Source organism: Sesamum indicum, linkage group LG3, assembly GCF_026168435.1.
Source record: "Sesamum indicum cultivar Baizhima isolate 11 linkage group LG3, ASM2616843v1, whole genome shotgun sequence".
Classification (NCBI taxonomy): Eukaryota; Viridiplantae; Streptophyta; class Magnoliopsida; order Lamiales; family Pedaliaceae; genus Sesamum; species Sesamum indicum.
The window spans coordinates 5,324,638-5,338,645 of NC_142659.1; the positions used below are offsets into that span (position 1 = coordinate 5,324,638).

Genomic DNA, 14,008 nt, shown 5'->3' on the forward strand with positions numbered 1-14,008 from the left:
TGTAATTTTAGTCATATAACTAAGTATACCTATTGATAATCCCTTACAATTATTTCAATAATTTTATTTTGTAATTCTTTTATGAAATGGTAACAAAAAAGTGCATACAATTAAGTCGGTTATGCGCATGTCACATGCACTTTCCGACCATTTTATCAGGTTCGAGCCATTTTTGTATTCAATATGTAAAATTTTAAAATTACAAGACAAAATTAATAAAATAGATTCGTACGGAACTATCATTGCCATCCTTATATTTGTGAGCTTAAAATTTTCCCTGTATGTACTCAACAAAACAAGCTGATAAGTACGAAGGAGGGTAGGTGCCATCAAATTGTTGCATAAATTAAGGAAAAAAACATAGAAATGTTGAGGGAAGACAAGAATTGTTAAGATGCCAATAGATGATTGAAGGTTGTAAGAGAGACATAACATATAAAGATAGATGTGGAGAAGAAGATGACAAATCTCCTTTGCAAGAAATGCTTTACAAAAAAAGAAAACATAAAGATCTAAAAAGAAAAACATATTGAAAGAAAGAGCCTTTTTGGAATTGATAATGGGATCGCCTTACAAAACCACTTTAATAAAGAACCCTAGCTTTAGGGCAACAAACATATGAAAATTTCACTCTCTCTCCTCACCCCCCTTTCACTGTCCCTGTGGAAACGTGCCCTTCACTGTACATTAAAGACCAAAACCCTGCATGCGGAATTCTCTCTCTCTCTCTCTCTCTCTCTCTCTCTCTCTCTCTCTCTCTCCATATATATATATATAGATATATACTACAAGTTTAGGGCTAGCTTTATACTATATATACATGCATATACATACATTAACATAAAACACACACACAGAAACACACTTTCTTGATCTGTACAAGGTTTCTGTCTGTACATATCAATGTATGATCAACCCATGTTAGTTTCATAACAACCAAGAATTTCTCAGTATACTTCAGGCAGCTGATCAGGTTCATCTGTTTTAATTTGTTGACATGGATACGGAAAGAGTACGTCTGCAATACCAATTAAATACATACTATCCATCGAATACAAGCAACCGAGCTGCGTTCTTCCATTTCCGCGATCTGGGATGATTATTTGTTTCTAGATGAGATCGAATGGATGATGATCATGTCCTCCATGTCGCCTATGCAAAGGGGAATCAAGCACTCCTGGTCCGGTCCGATCGATATCAAGATCACTACTTACTTTTATTTATGTATTAATTAATAATTAGTTATTTTTTGTGTTTGGATCTTGCTGCTGTAGTATATATATGCATATAAATTAGCTATATATATATTCTGTTAACTAATTAATGTATTGTGTGAGAATTTTGAGGTTCTTCTCTAGCTTGCTCTTCATCTTCTTATAATTTTTGTCACCTGTTTTGATTTATTTCTGAATTATAGTACTAGGTATTTCATGTATTATTGCATAACTGTATTTTTTTTTTTACCTTCAATGTCTTGTTTTGAGCATTTGCTGATATATTATTTTTTAATTAAAATCTTTTATTACGAATCGATATTTCATTTTATATATACGACAAGTGTATAATTGAAGTATTTTTAAAAATATATAGATTATATGAATCTTATATACATAATTATGTGTATAAAATGCAATATTTTTCGTATCTGTGTGCAATTCCAAGCGCATATGGATCTGTGGAAGATTTTGAGGTAATTAATTTAAATGACTGTATATGGTACTGAGTAAATTTGAAATCCTAAGTTCATTATAATGATCGAAAAAATAACTTAAAGTTTGAGTGAGAATTTGAAAATTGTGAGTTTGGTCCTAAAGCGTAGGGGTGATTTGATCCTGCTCGAATCAATTTTGCAATTTGGTCCTACAATTAAAAAGTTTGGGATAATTCTGCAAAAAATTAATAAATTGGCCGAAAATTTACAAATTAACGTGTCACGTGCACTACACGGGTTTAAATTCTATTAAAGATGTAGTTACTTGTCTCACGTTACGTGAATTATTGTAATTTATTTATTATTGTTAATAATATTAATTTATTGATTGAATTAAGATATTGCTTAGTATTTACCTTTATTTAAAAGTAAAAAATTGGTATATATATATAGTCAAAAAGAAAAAAATGTCGTGCCAAGAAAAATGAAGACAGATATTCGAAGCTAAAATCTAAATGATGTGTTGTGCTTAGCTTTGTTGGATCTCAATCATCAGTCCCTTTACTGTCGTTTAAGGTTAATGATCATGAGTGTTTATTAAGTCGCTGTTTGCCACCTTTATTTTTACAAAGAATGTCGGGTTTTCCGGGAGCACCAACGACCAACTTGTTTTCATGTGCACGAAACACGATTTCTCTTGCTTTTATAGTGTTACGATACATAGTCAAGTTGTATTCGTGGTTACAGTTTGAATATTGGTTAGTCAATCAATCTTTTTATTTTTCTATTAAATCAAACACGAGAATATCATCAAGAATTGATAATGTTTTAAAGCGCATTTTAATATTTCTTCATTTTGGTGCCAAAGAAAAGAGCTAAGCCATCGATTTCTATTACTAAATTATGGAACGATGTTACATCTCGTATTTTATTTAATATACATAGATTATATGCACAAAATTTTTACATTATAAATAAACTGTAAGGTACGATGATGTTTTGCGATAGAAAGTCGAAATTGTCGTATTCAATGTTTCACTTAAGAAAGAGAGTGAAATGAACTCACGATTTTATATGTCGTTTAATTTTCATTTGAATTCTTTTTCAAGTGAAGTTTGATGCATACTAGGGTCGAACAGTACAAAAGAATTGAAGGAGTTTCTTGAAATCCTAAGATTATCATATGGCTAATTTGCAAAATGGGAATTAGTACTTCTATTTATACTTAGACCAGTAAATGATTCAACTAAATAAAATAGAAACTCAAGATCGTGAAATCGTAATGAAATGAATTATGTAGTCAAAAGTGGAGTGTTTGAATATAAAAAATGGAGCTGAAATCCGCGTGGACAGATAGAAGAAAAATCGTGCAGCCTCTCTATTGAGAAGTGTAAGAGCATGTTTGGAGAGATTTAGGGATCAGATGGTTAAAATATCCCTGAAATAATTGAATGTTTATTCCTTAAGTTGTTGGAATTATTCCCTAAAAGATATGTCAACAACAAAAGATCTTGTCAGGTCAATCGAAAATATAGAGTGTTAATTGTTGTTTTCATCAACTGAGCTTTTATAGTGATATGACCTCTTGACGTGACGGTCTTGTTATTCAATACGTACTACGTCTGCTAGTATTAGGTTTGTTTTTGGGCATTGCTCTGTTAGCAGGGCAGTAGGACTGGACTTCATAAATGGGGCCTGACTTTTTAGTTGGAATTTACGTTAGATTGAGTTATTAGATTCAAAAAGATATTTGCAGTGGTCATCATAGTTAAAAACACAATGTATGTTCTCTTTCTTAATTAGTAACAATAAACTATATAATTTGTGTATGGTATCAAACATATATATATATATATATATATATAACTTGGGATCCAATTAAAAAAAAGTTGTATAAATATATGGGTTTTCATGAAGCAACACTATGCTTTACTGTTTGAGTATCTTTACTTTATGTTTATAAATACTGGCCCATTAACACTTATTGTGGCTGAGCTCTTAAATCTAAAGCAAAGCCCACCAAGTAAAAGATGTTCACAAATTAAAAACTCTTTTCAAATTATTGATTACGAATATTTATCAGTAGTGTGTTTTTCGATCCTAACGAACTTTGCTGGTCTTTGTGAACTATATATATAGATTGAAAAGTAATTTATCTTTTGTGATATTGAAAATAGCACATTACTCTCCTATAAAAAATTTATAGCAATTTACTCCTCTATAATTTTAAATGAAGCACTTTACTTCCCTGTATAAGGAGGTAAATTATTTCATTTTAAAAATTATAGAGGGATAAATTATTATTTTTTAATTCAACAACATAATTGAAAAATTCATTATCATGTTTAATAATAAATAGTTGTAATAGTTATAGATCACAACCACACAACGATTATTGACCATAGTTTTGCGAGGGTAGTTAAAACATTTGTCATGACTCTTAGCTGTGGCAAATAATTTTTTCATAATAGAAAAACTAATTTTTTTTTGCATCGATTTTATTTAACCGTAGTTAATAGTAGGCTACAATATTAATGGCTATGGCTAAAAATTATAGTTAATAGTAGTCATTTACTATGATTTTTAGACATAACCATTAATATTATAGCTAATAATAATTATTTTTTCCCAGTCATATATGCACCAAATATGAATTTGTACTCAATGAGTCTGAGTTTCAATACTAGAGGGGTGCTTGTAATAATTTAATTTAAAAGATAAATTACAAGTAGCTTTTTAATGTTTGTTATAATCGAATACCCTCGTATTATTTAAAAAATTACAATTACTCAGATGTTTGATGAAATTATATAAATTTTAAATAAAATTTAGAATTGTTAATTTTGCTCTTGCTATATTTTTTCTCTTTTCTTAAAAAAAATAAAGAAATAATGAGTGTTGAATCCACCAAAAATATTATCCTACTAAAAACTTGTAACAGTAGTCAGTAGGGTCGAATCCATAGAGATTGATTTTAAATTAATTTCTTCAAGAGTAGAAGAAAAAGGTGGAGCTTGTTTAAAATCTTAACCTAAAACTAAATAAAAAGAAAACACTTAAGGACGAAGTAAATATGAGAAAAACATTCCAGTTAAAATCAAAATCATGCTCAATTCGACAGTTGATCATAAATGCAAAGATGATAATCATCCATGATAGGTAAATTGGTTATGACCATTGGTATGACCTTGCAACCTCACCTTAATTTTCTTACCTTGTTGATAGTCAAGGAACGTCCGTCGACTAAATTCCTAATCAATAAACAACATTGGGAACGAAATTTAATTTACCAGCAACATTAAAAATTAGAAAGGCCCAATTCTAACTAATAAACTCCTACGATGATTTATTTAAGTTAAATTGTACATTCCTATAACATAATCGAAAACTAAGACATAATCAATTATGATACATTACTGCTGAGTATTGAACTAAACAAACAATTACGGATTTACAAGTTCAATTGGCTTAGGAAATATCTTTGACAATGAACAATGAGCCATATTATTCATAATAAAGGTACAGATAATAACACAAATATCAATATGAATGAAAGTATAAAGTATAAATTAGATCTCACAACTCACTGGAATTAAGCTCATCAAATCTTTAACCGAAATTAGAGAACTAGCCTAACATGCTAATGAGAGAACACAAAAGAAAAGGAGAATTCTATAAAAAAAAAATGCGGAGAAGAAAAGATCCAAGGATCACCAAAACTTATCCTTATGGTGAATTACATCACACATATATACTATTAGTTACCTAATTCTATTAGAACTAAGAAAGGTAGATTCCAAATAATATTAAAAATCCTAAGAAAATAAAACTATTATCCTAAAGGGATTCTTCCAACAAAGATAGTTCTCAATCAGCCAAAGGTCTTCCAATCAACTTCAAGACCTTCCAAAATTCGCTCTTGGACTTTTCTCTTTTCAGCCACATTCCCGTAGATTTAGGCGTGGGCACGCCTAACTCATCATTTTGATCTGTCAAGTTGTGGAATTTGACTTCTTTCTATCAATCTATTATAAGCTAATGCTGACATTTAATTAGGAGCATTTTAGCAGCAAAAGATAGCAAAATATCACTTGAAACTATGATAAAGTGCACTCCTATTAGAAAATAGAAATAAATCGAATGAGGTGGATGGAAAAAATTTTTAAATAACGAGTAAGTATTCATAATTATTTTAAATTTTATGAGAGTTTACTACAATTTATCCAAATTTAAATTCTTATCAACCTTTTGTTTTCACTCCACAAACATTTACAATTTATTGATAAAAGAATAGATATTAAGTTTTTTTTCCCCAAATACTTTATTTTATAACATATATTCACTACAAAGGTAAAAACTATTGCAATTACCCTTCAAATTGCACTTTGCTCTTCAACCCTTCTTTGTTTTCTTCCAAAACGAAAAGGGTAATTATACTGAGATATAATAATGTCAGATTTAATTATACAAATTCTTTACGAAAATCACAAATATATCTTTTGATGTTACAGTTATAATTATAAATTTATTCGCTATTTAGTGGCTAAATTTCACATAAACACTCTATGAGGTACATTACATTTACGTCACCTCAAGAAATCTACTTGTAATATTTATTAATACAGGAAATAAAGACTCTCTATACTCACAAAAGAGAGTTAGTGATACTGTCACAATAAAAATTAAATATGACATTATACTCCTAATTAGATCATTTTAAAAATTAATTAGAATTATTTTTTTTAACAAAAGTAACTCCACGAGATTTAAAAACCACTACACCAATGTTGTGTCGATTATAACTTCAGTAAGTTTTCTTTTCTTTATTTTTTTTTAATGTAATTTGTTGGTTTATATTTTATTCTTATTTATAATATATTTCAAAACGTGAAACTTTATTTATTATATGAACGTAGAACAACATGTCAAGACAGCTTGTTTTACAAAAATAGAGATAAAATGTGTTTATATAATTAAATTTAATTTTAAACGATGTCAATATAACAAAAAAAAACAAAAAAAGCGCCCACCGAGAATATATATATGATTTATTATCTTTTGTTTTTTTGCCCTTTCTCTGTGTGTATAATTGCCCAGAAAAAAACTGGCCCACAATTTCATGTAATAATATTCAATATTTACATAGTCGCCATCCTTGACAATAATCAATAGCTGGTCCGAAGTGTTTGCTAGTGCGGTATTGTCCATGTTAGGTTGTCCAATTCCACAACCTTTATATACATATATATATATTATTTATTATTATTGCTACTTCTTTCCATCAATGTTTTAGGTATGCTACATGCTTTTAGCTTAATTTAAGTTGTTTGCTTTTAACTTATGTATTTTTGTGTACACTTATTTAATAACTTTACATGTATATGTGCATCCACATCTTAGCTTTTTCAATTTTAATATTGCCTTATTTGCATCCTTCTTTTGTACTTTTGTTGTACAATGAATATATGCATCGATGTCATAAATATACTGTTGTTTATTATATATAATATTCAAAAGTTTATATACTTGTCGTCTCCAACGTCAACAAAATTTTTTAATTCTTGAATCAATTATAATATTTCATTAGAGACATCACGATTTATGCTAAAGCGTGTGAGTTTGAACATATATATAAATTTTGAAAGTGTTGATGTAAAATATGATCGATTTATATTAAAACGAGTAAATTTTAATTTACATGTAAAATTTCTAACTTTATATAATCTTGCCTAATAATTTCACTCTTAATATATAAAAATCTTACATTGTTGAAATGATCTTAAACACAATAACCACTCCCCTAGACAAGAAGTGAGCTTCATAGGATTGAAAAATGAAATTAACACAAATACCTAAAAAGGTTGAAGAAAAAGAATTATAGATTAAACTTAAACCAAGAATGAAGTAAACTTAGACAAATAATAAAATTGTTGTACTAATTGCCATGTGTCAGATATCCATTTACTGGCTTTTGTGTGTCAGAAAAGCTTTCCATTGTCAGAGAAATATATATGAGCTTCTCAGCCCACAGCACTACTATTCAGTGAAAGTATTCTGTATTCTGCACAAGAAAACCCTTTTTCTCAGTGTTTTGAGTGCAATCCTTAACTCAATCTGGGAAATTTTTGTTGGGTTTTTGTACTGAGTGAAATTACTGTTTTCTTTTCTTTGATTTACCACTGATCTTTCTGGTACTGGGGAGAAAAATCAGATAAAAGATAAATCTTTACATTTTCTCAAGAAAGTGAGGTTGAAATGGATGTGGATTTCTGGGCTGCAAGAGTTCATAGGCAAATCCCTTCTGTTCAATCTGCTAGGGTTAGCAATTTTGGTGAGTTATGCTTTATCTGAGTTTGATTTCTTGAATAGTGGGAATTCTTCTGAGCATTAGTCTTCTGGTTTAAGTGACTGTTTGTGGGTAGGATTTTTTTTTTTCAATTGATTTTGGGGATTTTTATGCTGCTGTTGATCTACTCTAGAGAAGTATGTTTTATTCCTTCAAACGGTGCTTTATTTGTCTACTGATCTATGTTTCTTGCTTGTAATTCCTGGGAGTTTTGTTTTCAGCAATGAATTAAATTGTTGGTATGAAGTTAGTTTCTTTGAGTATGGGCTCTTAAAATTCTTGATTTTGTGACTTGTTTGTTCTCTGCATTCATGTCACTGAAGAAGGTTTCTTTTAGGAATAGAGAAAATTTAGAAAAGGATCTAAGTATTATTTACATTTTGTGTTGGGATGGAGAGTAATTATTTGTGCTTTTCACTGTGATCCAAATAGCTATGGTATTATAAAATTGAATTATAAAATTCTTGAATAGGTAATCATGTCCTCATGGATGATGAAGGGGGCGATGAAGTGAGAGCTTGGTTTCCTTGCCCTTTCTGTTATGTGGAAATTGAGGTTCCGCTGCTTTGTGTCCATCTGCAAGAAGAGCATTGCTTTGACTTGAAAAATGCGGTAAGTGTTGCATATTATGCGTTTTCCTGCCCCTTTTTTGCCAACAAGAATGTACATTTCCTTGTCCTTTGTCGTGACGACAACTATAGGTTAATATGATTGTGTTGTTCACCTATTCACAAGAACTATTAGTTTCAATTGGTCATTCCTCTTCAATTTTTCATAAAGTAACAACCTTACATATGTAGTAAGAAATTTCTGACTTCACCTATACTATGTTCTTTCTGTTGGATGACTGGGATTAATCGTTTACAGGGTGGAGGATTATGGTGAGAGGGCTCAGTGTGCTGACATAATGTTTTCTCATACACACTTTGATGGTTTCATGTCATTCTCAACTTTTTTTTTGCTTCCAGGTTTGTCCCATATGTGCAGCAAACTTAGGGAAAGATCCACTTGCTCATTTCACGGTGCAGCATGCACATTCAATTAAGGTGTGTCCTTTTTCCATGTGATGCAAATAATGTGACATGTAGATTTTGAATTTAAGAAATGCTATCTTTTCTTCTCAGCGGAGGAAAAAGTCTCAAAAGTCTGGCTTCTGGAGTAATATGTCCACAAATATCGTCAAGGACTTGCGGGAACTAAGTTCATTTCTTGGTGCTAATTCACTCAGTGGGGCGCCCAGTGGGAATGAACCTGCTCCTGATCCACTCCTTTCACCGTTTCTCTGCACCGTGCCTCTGACAGTCTCTAAAGACCTCCACAAAGATATATCCGCATGCATTGCTGCAACAAGCGATGCAGAAAGGTATGACTTTTAAATCCCAACTGGTGGAATTTCTAGGTATCGTAGTTTTTCAGATGATTCTGATATAGAAGCATCCATAAATCTTATGGTTAAAAGGTAGAATTTTTCTTTATGCTTACAGCCCTAAAAATCCTTAGTTGTGCAAAGATGTCAATAAATTGATATTTCTTCAGAGGTTTAAGTTTGAAATCTAAAATCTTATATAAATCACTTGAATGTTCTGGTAGAGAGTAAGTTACATTTATTAGTTCTAAATCAAGAGGGCCTAGATTTCAATGCTCAACAATGATTCTTGGACTAGCTGCCTCCTCAGTTCAATGTTTCTGGTTGGACAATGGTCTGAGCTGATCTCATTGGTGAAGCACACTAAAGAATTGATCTTGTTTAAGGATTATGTTAACAAGAAGAGGCTAATCTAGATACAATCTCTTCGTCTGATGGTCTTTCGTCGACCCGACCACCAAATATGCCCTAGTGTTACATTATGCATAACTTTTTGATAGATCAGTGAAAAACCTTCCTTTTTCCAAAGGAAATGGCATGTGAATTGCAGTAGCTACCTAGATTTGTTTCCACAATTATTGCTATGTAATTGGTTTGATAACCAGACGATCAGGAAACACCAAGTTGATTATTTTGTATATTAGCCCTCCCACCTGAACTCCATTTCCTCTTATGAACCGCACTCTGCTTGAGTTAAAAAATCATTAGCTATTTAAACAAGTGCAGGATTAGTTTTGATTTCCATGAGCTCTCTACTGCTGACCTTTGCTTATTTATCTAGGGGTGTTTGTAATAGTTTATGCTTCTGTGGTGGAAATAATTTGTAGAATGAAACTGAAAGTGAAAAACCCCCACCTCGAATATTTTGTTTCTTGCAGCAGCAAACCGTCGCCTCCAGATGAAGTTGACAGCAAAGACTATGAGGAAAGGAGACAGCAAGCTGCATTCATCCAGGAGCTTCTGTTGTCGACTATATTTTAGAACTTCTGGAGCTCCTCAGTGGAAAAGCGATCAAAGGAATGTGTCGATGCTTAAGGGAAGCCACCAGGTTTTACTATGGTGATTGGTTTCAGAGTATCACATTGTTGGAAGCTCATTACTAAAGATGGCGACAAAAGAATGTTCGAAGATATCAAAATTGGCAATACAATGTCAGCATGATATCTTATGAGCCTATGTAATTGTACTATCTACTGTGAACATGATATAATATAATATATGCTATATATTCCGTTGGCTGTTTTTCTTTTTCATATGCATAACATCGACTTTTACTAGATAAATTATGATTATGGAAGCTCTTCAGTATATCAGAAAGGGTTTCTTGTGGAAATCTCTTGGTTCTTATTTTCTTGAAACAGAGATCAACATGAACAACGTACCGCCTCACTACATTGTTCGTGAATTTATACGACAAGGATCATGTCTATAGTATTTCTGGAAAAATCTTGATTAACTGATGTATTCCTGCAAGTTATTTTTGTTTCTCAGAATCAACTAATTGTTGTTTCTCTCATTTGAATGCAATTTACTTGAAGTTTCCTTTCTATTGTATGATGTCGATGAACTGAAATTTTCCAAGGGTATCGCAATAGATGCTTCCTGCTGTTGCAGTTCCTACCATGGAGAAACTTTAAAATTTGATCCACCCTTTGCTTCTGTCTGAGATTGGTCATGCAATCAGCCTTGTCGCTTAACTGAAGTTTAAGAGAGAAAATTCAAAGAATTTGAGCTACAACCATTTGAATTAATTCCATGTACTCTTATGCTACCACTATTCACGTCAGAAATGTGCAAAACTGAAGAAAATTCTACTTTCTGTCGTTGAAAGCCCCAAACTTCAGGCTGCTTACTGAAAAATGAAAATCACTTGCTAATCAAGATTCAAAAATACTTGGTGGAATAAATTGAAAGATGATGCAAGATTCAGATATATCCGCTGGGCTTCATCAAAACTGCATATCAGCATTAAAGGAACAGCAATCTAATTCAGACAAGTTCAAGCTCTGCAAACCAAAGAAGAGAGACTTCATTTTCTCCAATAGTTGAGAGGGCTATACTATAATTGCTCAGAGCACAGCACAAGTAATTGAAACAAAAGTAAAATATTCCATTCAATTATGACAACAATGTTCTTGAGCTAAACTAATTCACTAATGCATAACAATAACCCAAAAAATCCTCCATCATATATGACAAATAAACAGAAGATCTTGCAGCCAGCGACACAACCGAAATTGGCAAAATCGGGCATACACTGTCAAGTGAAGCTCACCCTTTACTCAATAATGGATTGAATGACACCGGCACCCACAGTCTTGCCTCCTTCTCTGATAGCAAATCTCATTCCCTGCTCACAAGCAATTGGGGTAATAAGCTCGACCTCCATTTTCACACGGTCACCGGGCATGACCATCTTCGATTCCTCATCCTTGTCGTTCATGATGGTATTCACTTTCCCTGTCACATCGGTAGTTCTCATGTAAAACTGAGGCCTGTAGCCCGAAAAGAACGGTGAGTGTCGTCCACCCTCCTCTTTCTTCAACACATAAACAATAGCCATAAACTTCCTGTGTGGAGTAATGGTTCCGGGCTTCGCCAAAACCATTCCTCTCTGAATATCATCCTTCTGAACACCTCTCAACAACAATCCCACGTTGTCCCCAGCCATGGCCTCATCCAAAGTCTTCTGGAACATCTCAACTCCAGTAACGGTTGTGCTCTTTGTATCCCTCAAACCCACAATATCTACTGTATCACCCACCTTAATCGTACCTCTCTCGACTCTCCCGGTAGCTACCGTTCCTCTACCTGTAATCGAGAAAACATCCTCAATGGCCATCAAGAATGGTAAATCAGTCTGTCTCTGAGGAATAGGGATGTAATTATCCACTTCGTCCATCAATTGATAAATTTTATCTACCCACTCATTCTCTCCCCTCTTAATCCCTGGATTTGCCATCAAAGCCTCCAAAGCAAGCAAAGCAGAACCAGACACAATCGGAATATCATCACCAGGAAACTCATAAGAGGAAAGCAGTTCCCTTACCTCCAATTCCACCAACTGAAGCAACTCCTCATCATCAACCTGATCTTGTTTATTCAAGAAAACCACCATATTCGGAACTCCAACCTGTTTAGCCAACAGAATGTGTTCCTTCGTCTGCGGCATCGGCCCATCAGCCCCAGACACCACCAAAATTGCTCCATCCATTTGGGCAGCCCCAGTAATCATATTCTTAACATAATCCGCGTGGCCAGGGCAGTCGACGTGGGCGTAGTGCCGGTTCTCAGTCTCGTACTCAACAGTGGCCGTGTTGATAGTGATACCACGGGCTCTTTCTTCAGGGGCAGCGTCAATTTCGTCATATTTCTTGGGGGCGGAGTTTCCAAGGGAGGCTAAGGCCATTGTGAGAGCAGCAGTGAGTGTGGTCTTCCCGTGGTCGACATGGCCGATGGTGCCGATATTAACGTGGGGTTTCTTCCGCTCGAACTTGCCGCGGGCGGCGCGGACGGAGAAGCGGCGGAGGGTGCGTTGGCTGGTGGTGGTGGTGGGGCGGAGGAAGAGGGTGGTGGAGGAGGGAGTAAAGGAAGAGGAAAGAATAATTTTAGTGGGTTTAGACGAAGCGGGATTTGAGAGAGAAGGGGTGGTAGAGAGGTGGGCGAGCTTCACCACAGCAGCGGCAGAAGTGGTAGCGGCGATTGAGGCCATGGCGGACAACGGAGGATGGGGAGCGTAGAGAGAGTGGATGAAGAGTGGGGGGATTAGAGGAGCGGATATAGTGAGAAGCAGTCTGTGTGGTGTCTACGCTTTCTATCCATTTCTACCTCCTCTTGGATAACTCAGCTGTATTCCAGGTATGGGGTTTCTCTGCTACTGTGCTCATCTGATGACACGTGTATGGCCATGATTCAAATTATAGGGGTTTTACCATTTCTCATCCCATTAATGAAAAGCAAAAAATAAATTATTTCAATTTCTTGTTTCTTAAATACTTTATTTACTGCAGCATAATATAATTGGTCAATCATAACGGGTTTTTTTTCAAATTTAGTATAATCATAAATATTTATTTATTATTTAAAAATTTTCAATATATGTCGATGTTTGATAAAATTATGTACTTTTTAAATGGAGTTTTGGAATTGTCAATTTTATTTTTTTGTACTTTTCTTTAAAAGAAAAAGAAAGAATTTGAAATTTTTATATAAAAAAAATTTCAGATGAGGTAAATAAAAGTAATTTAAAAAATTATAAAATGTTATCCACTTAACACATTAAAAAGTTTTTAAAAAATTATAAAAATAAGTATAATTATATTCATAATCCACAATGATATTTTTTTGTCTTGAATTAGCAATTGGGAAACCGTTAAAATAACAAAAAGTATGTATAATTACATTAAATCTTAAAAAAAATAAAAAAAAAAGTGGTAATTTAGACTACTATAACTGATTTCTTTAGATGAATTTGTGTGTGGGCAGATGGATTTTCAAGCAATCACATTAATATGGATATTTTTTTGTTTTGGGTACCTTCTACTCCTAGTGTTTAATATGTGGCTTTAAGAAGTGTGAAAGGAAGGTTAGAATGGAACCACTCATTGAAGAACGAGAGCCCCACAACAAAGTTGAGTCAGTATTT

The 14,008-nt window shown here is 33.2% G+C and overlaps 2 protein-coding genes across 3 annotated transcripts; one reads left to right on the forward strand and one right to left on the reverse strand.

Moving 5' to 3' along the window:
• The first annotated feature begins 7,639 nt into the window (after window positions 1-7,639).
• Window positions 7,640-10,616, forward strand: LOC105157284 (protein DEHYDRATION-INDUCED 19 homolog 5). Of its 2 annotated transcripts, none has more exons than XM_011073656.3 (5): window positions 7,640-7,982; window positions 8,470-8,609; window positions 8,966-9,043; window positions 9,122-9,360; window positions 10,245-10,616. In XM_011073656.3, the coding sequence occupies exons 1-5, from the start codon at window positions 7,907-7,909 to the stop codon at window positions 10,342-10,344; spliced, it is 633 nt and encodes a 210-aa protein (XP_011071958.1). In that variant the 5' UTR covers window positions 7,640-7,906; the 3' UTR covers window positions 10,345-10,616. The 2 variants fall into 2 exon arrangements, with proteins under 2 accessions (XP_011071958.1, XP_011071957.1); XM_011073655.3 differs by having other exon boundaries at window positions 7,657-7,982; window positions 10,242-10,616.
• Window positions 10,617-11,452: 836 nt separating this feature from the next.
• On the reverse strand, window positions 11,453-13,189 carry LOC105157285 (elongation factor Tu, chloroplastic). Its single transcript, XM_020692285.2, has one exon. The coding sequence runs from the start codon at window positions 13,073-13,075 to the stop codon at window positions 11,642-11,644; it is 1,434 nt and encodes a 477-aa protein (XP_020547944.1). The 5' UTR covers window positions 13,076-13,189; the 3' UTR covers window positions 11,453-11,641.
• Window positions 13,190-14,008: the final 819 nt, after the last annotated feature.

Bases quoted from the DNA above. Each gene is read 5' to 3' on its own strand.
- LOC105157285 (XM_020692285.2), bottom strand. From the start codon at position 13,075: ATGGCCTCAATCGCCGCTACCACTTCTGCCGCTGCTGTGGTGAAGCTC.
- LOC105157284 (XM_011073655.3), top strand. From the start codon at position 7,907: ATGGATGTGGATTTCTGGGCTGCAAGAGTTCATAGGCAAATCCCTTCT. The intron at 7,983-8,469 runs GTGAGTTATGCT...ATTCTTGAATAG, and splicing joins TGCTAGGGTTAGCAATTTTG to GTAATCATGTCCTCATGGAT. The intron at 8,610-8,965 runs GTAAGTGTTGCA...TTTTGCTTCCAG, and splicing joins GCTTTGACTTGAAAAATGCG to GTTTGTCCCATATGTGCAGC.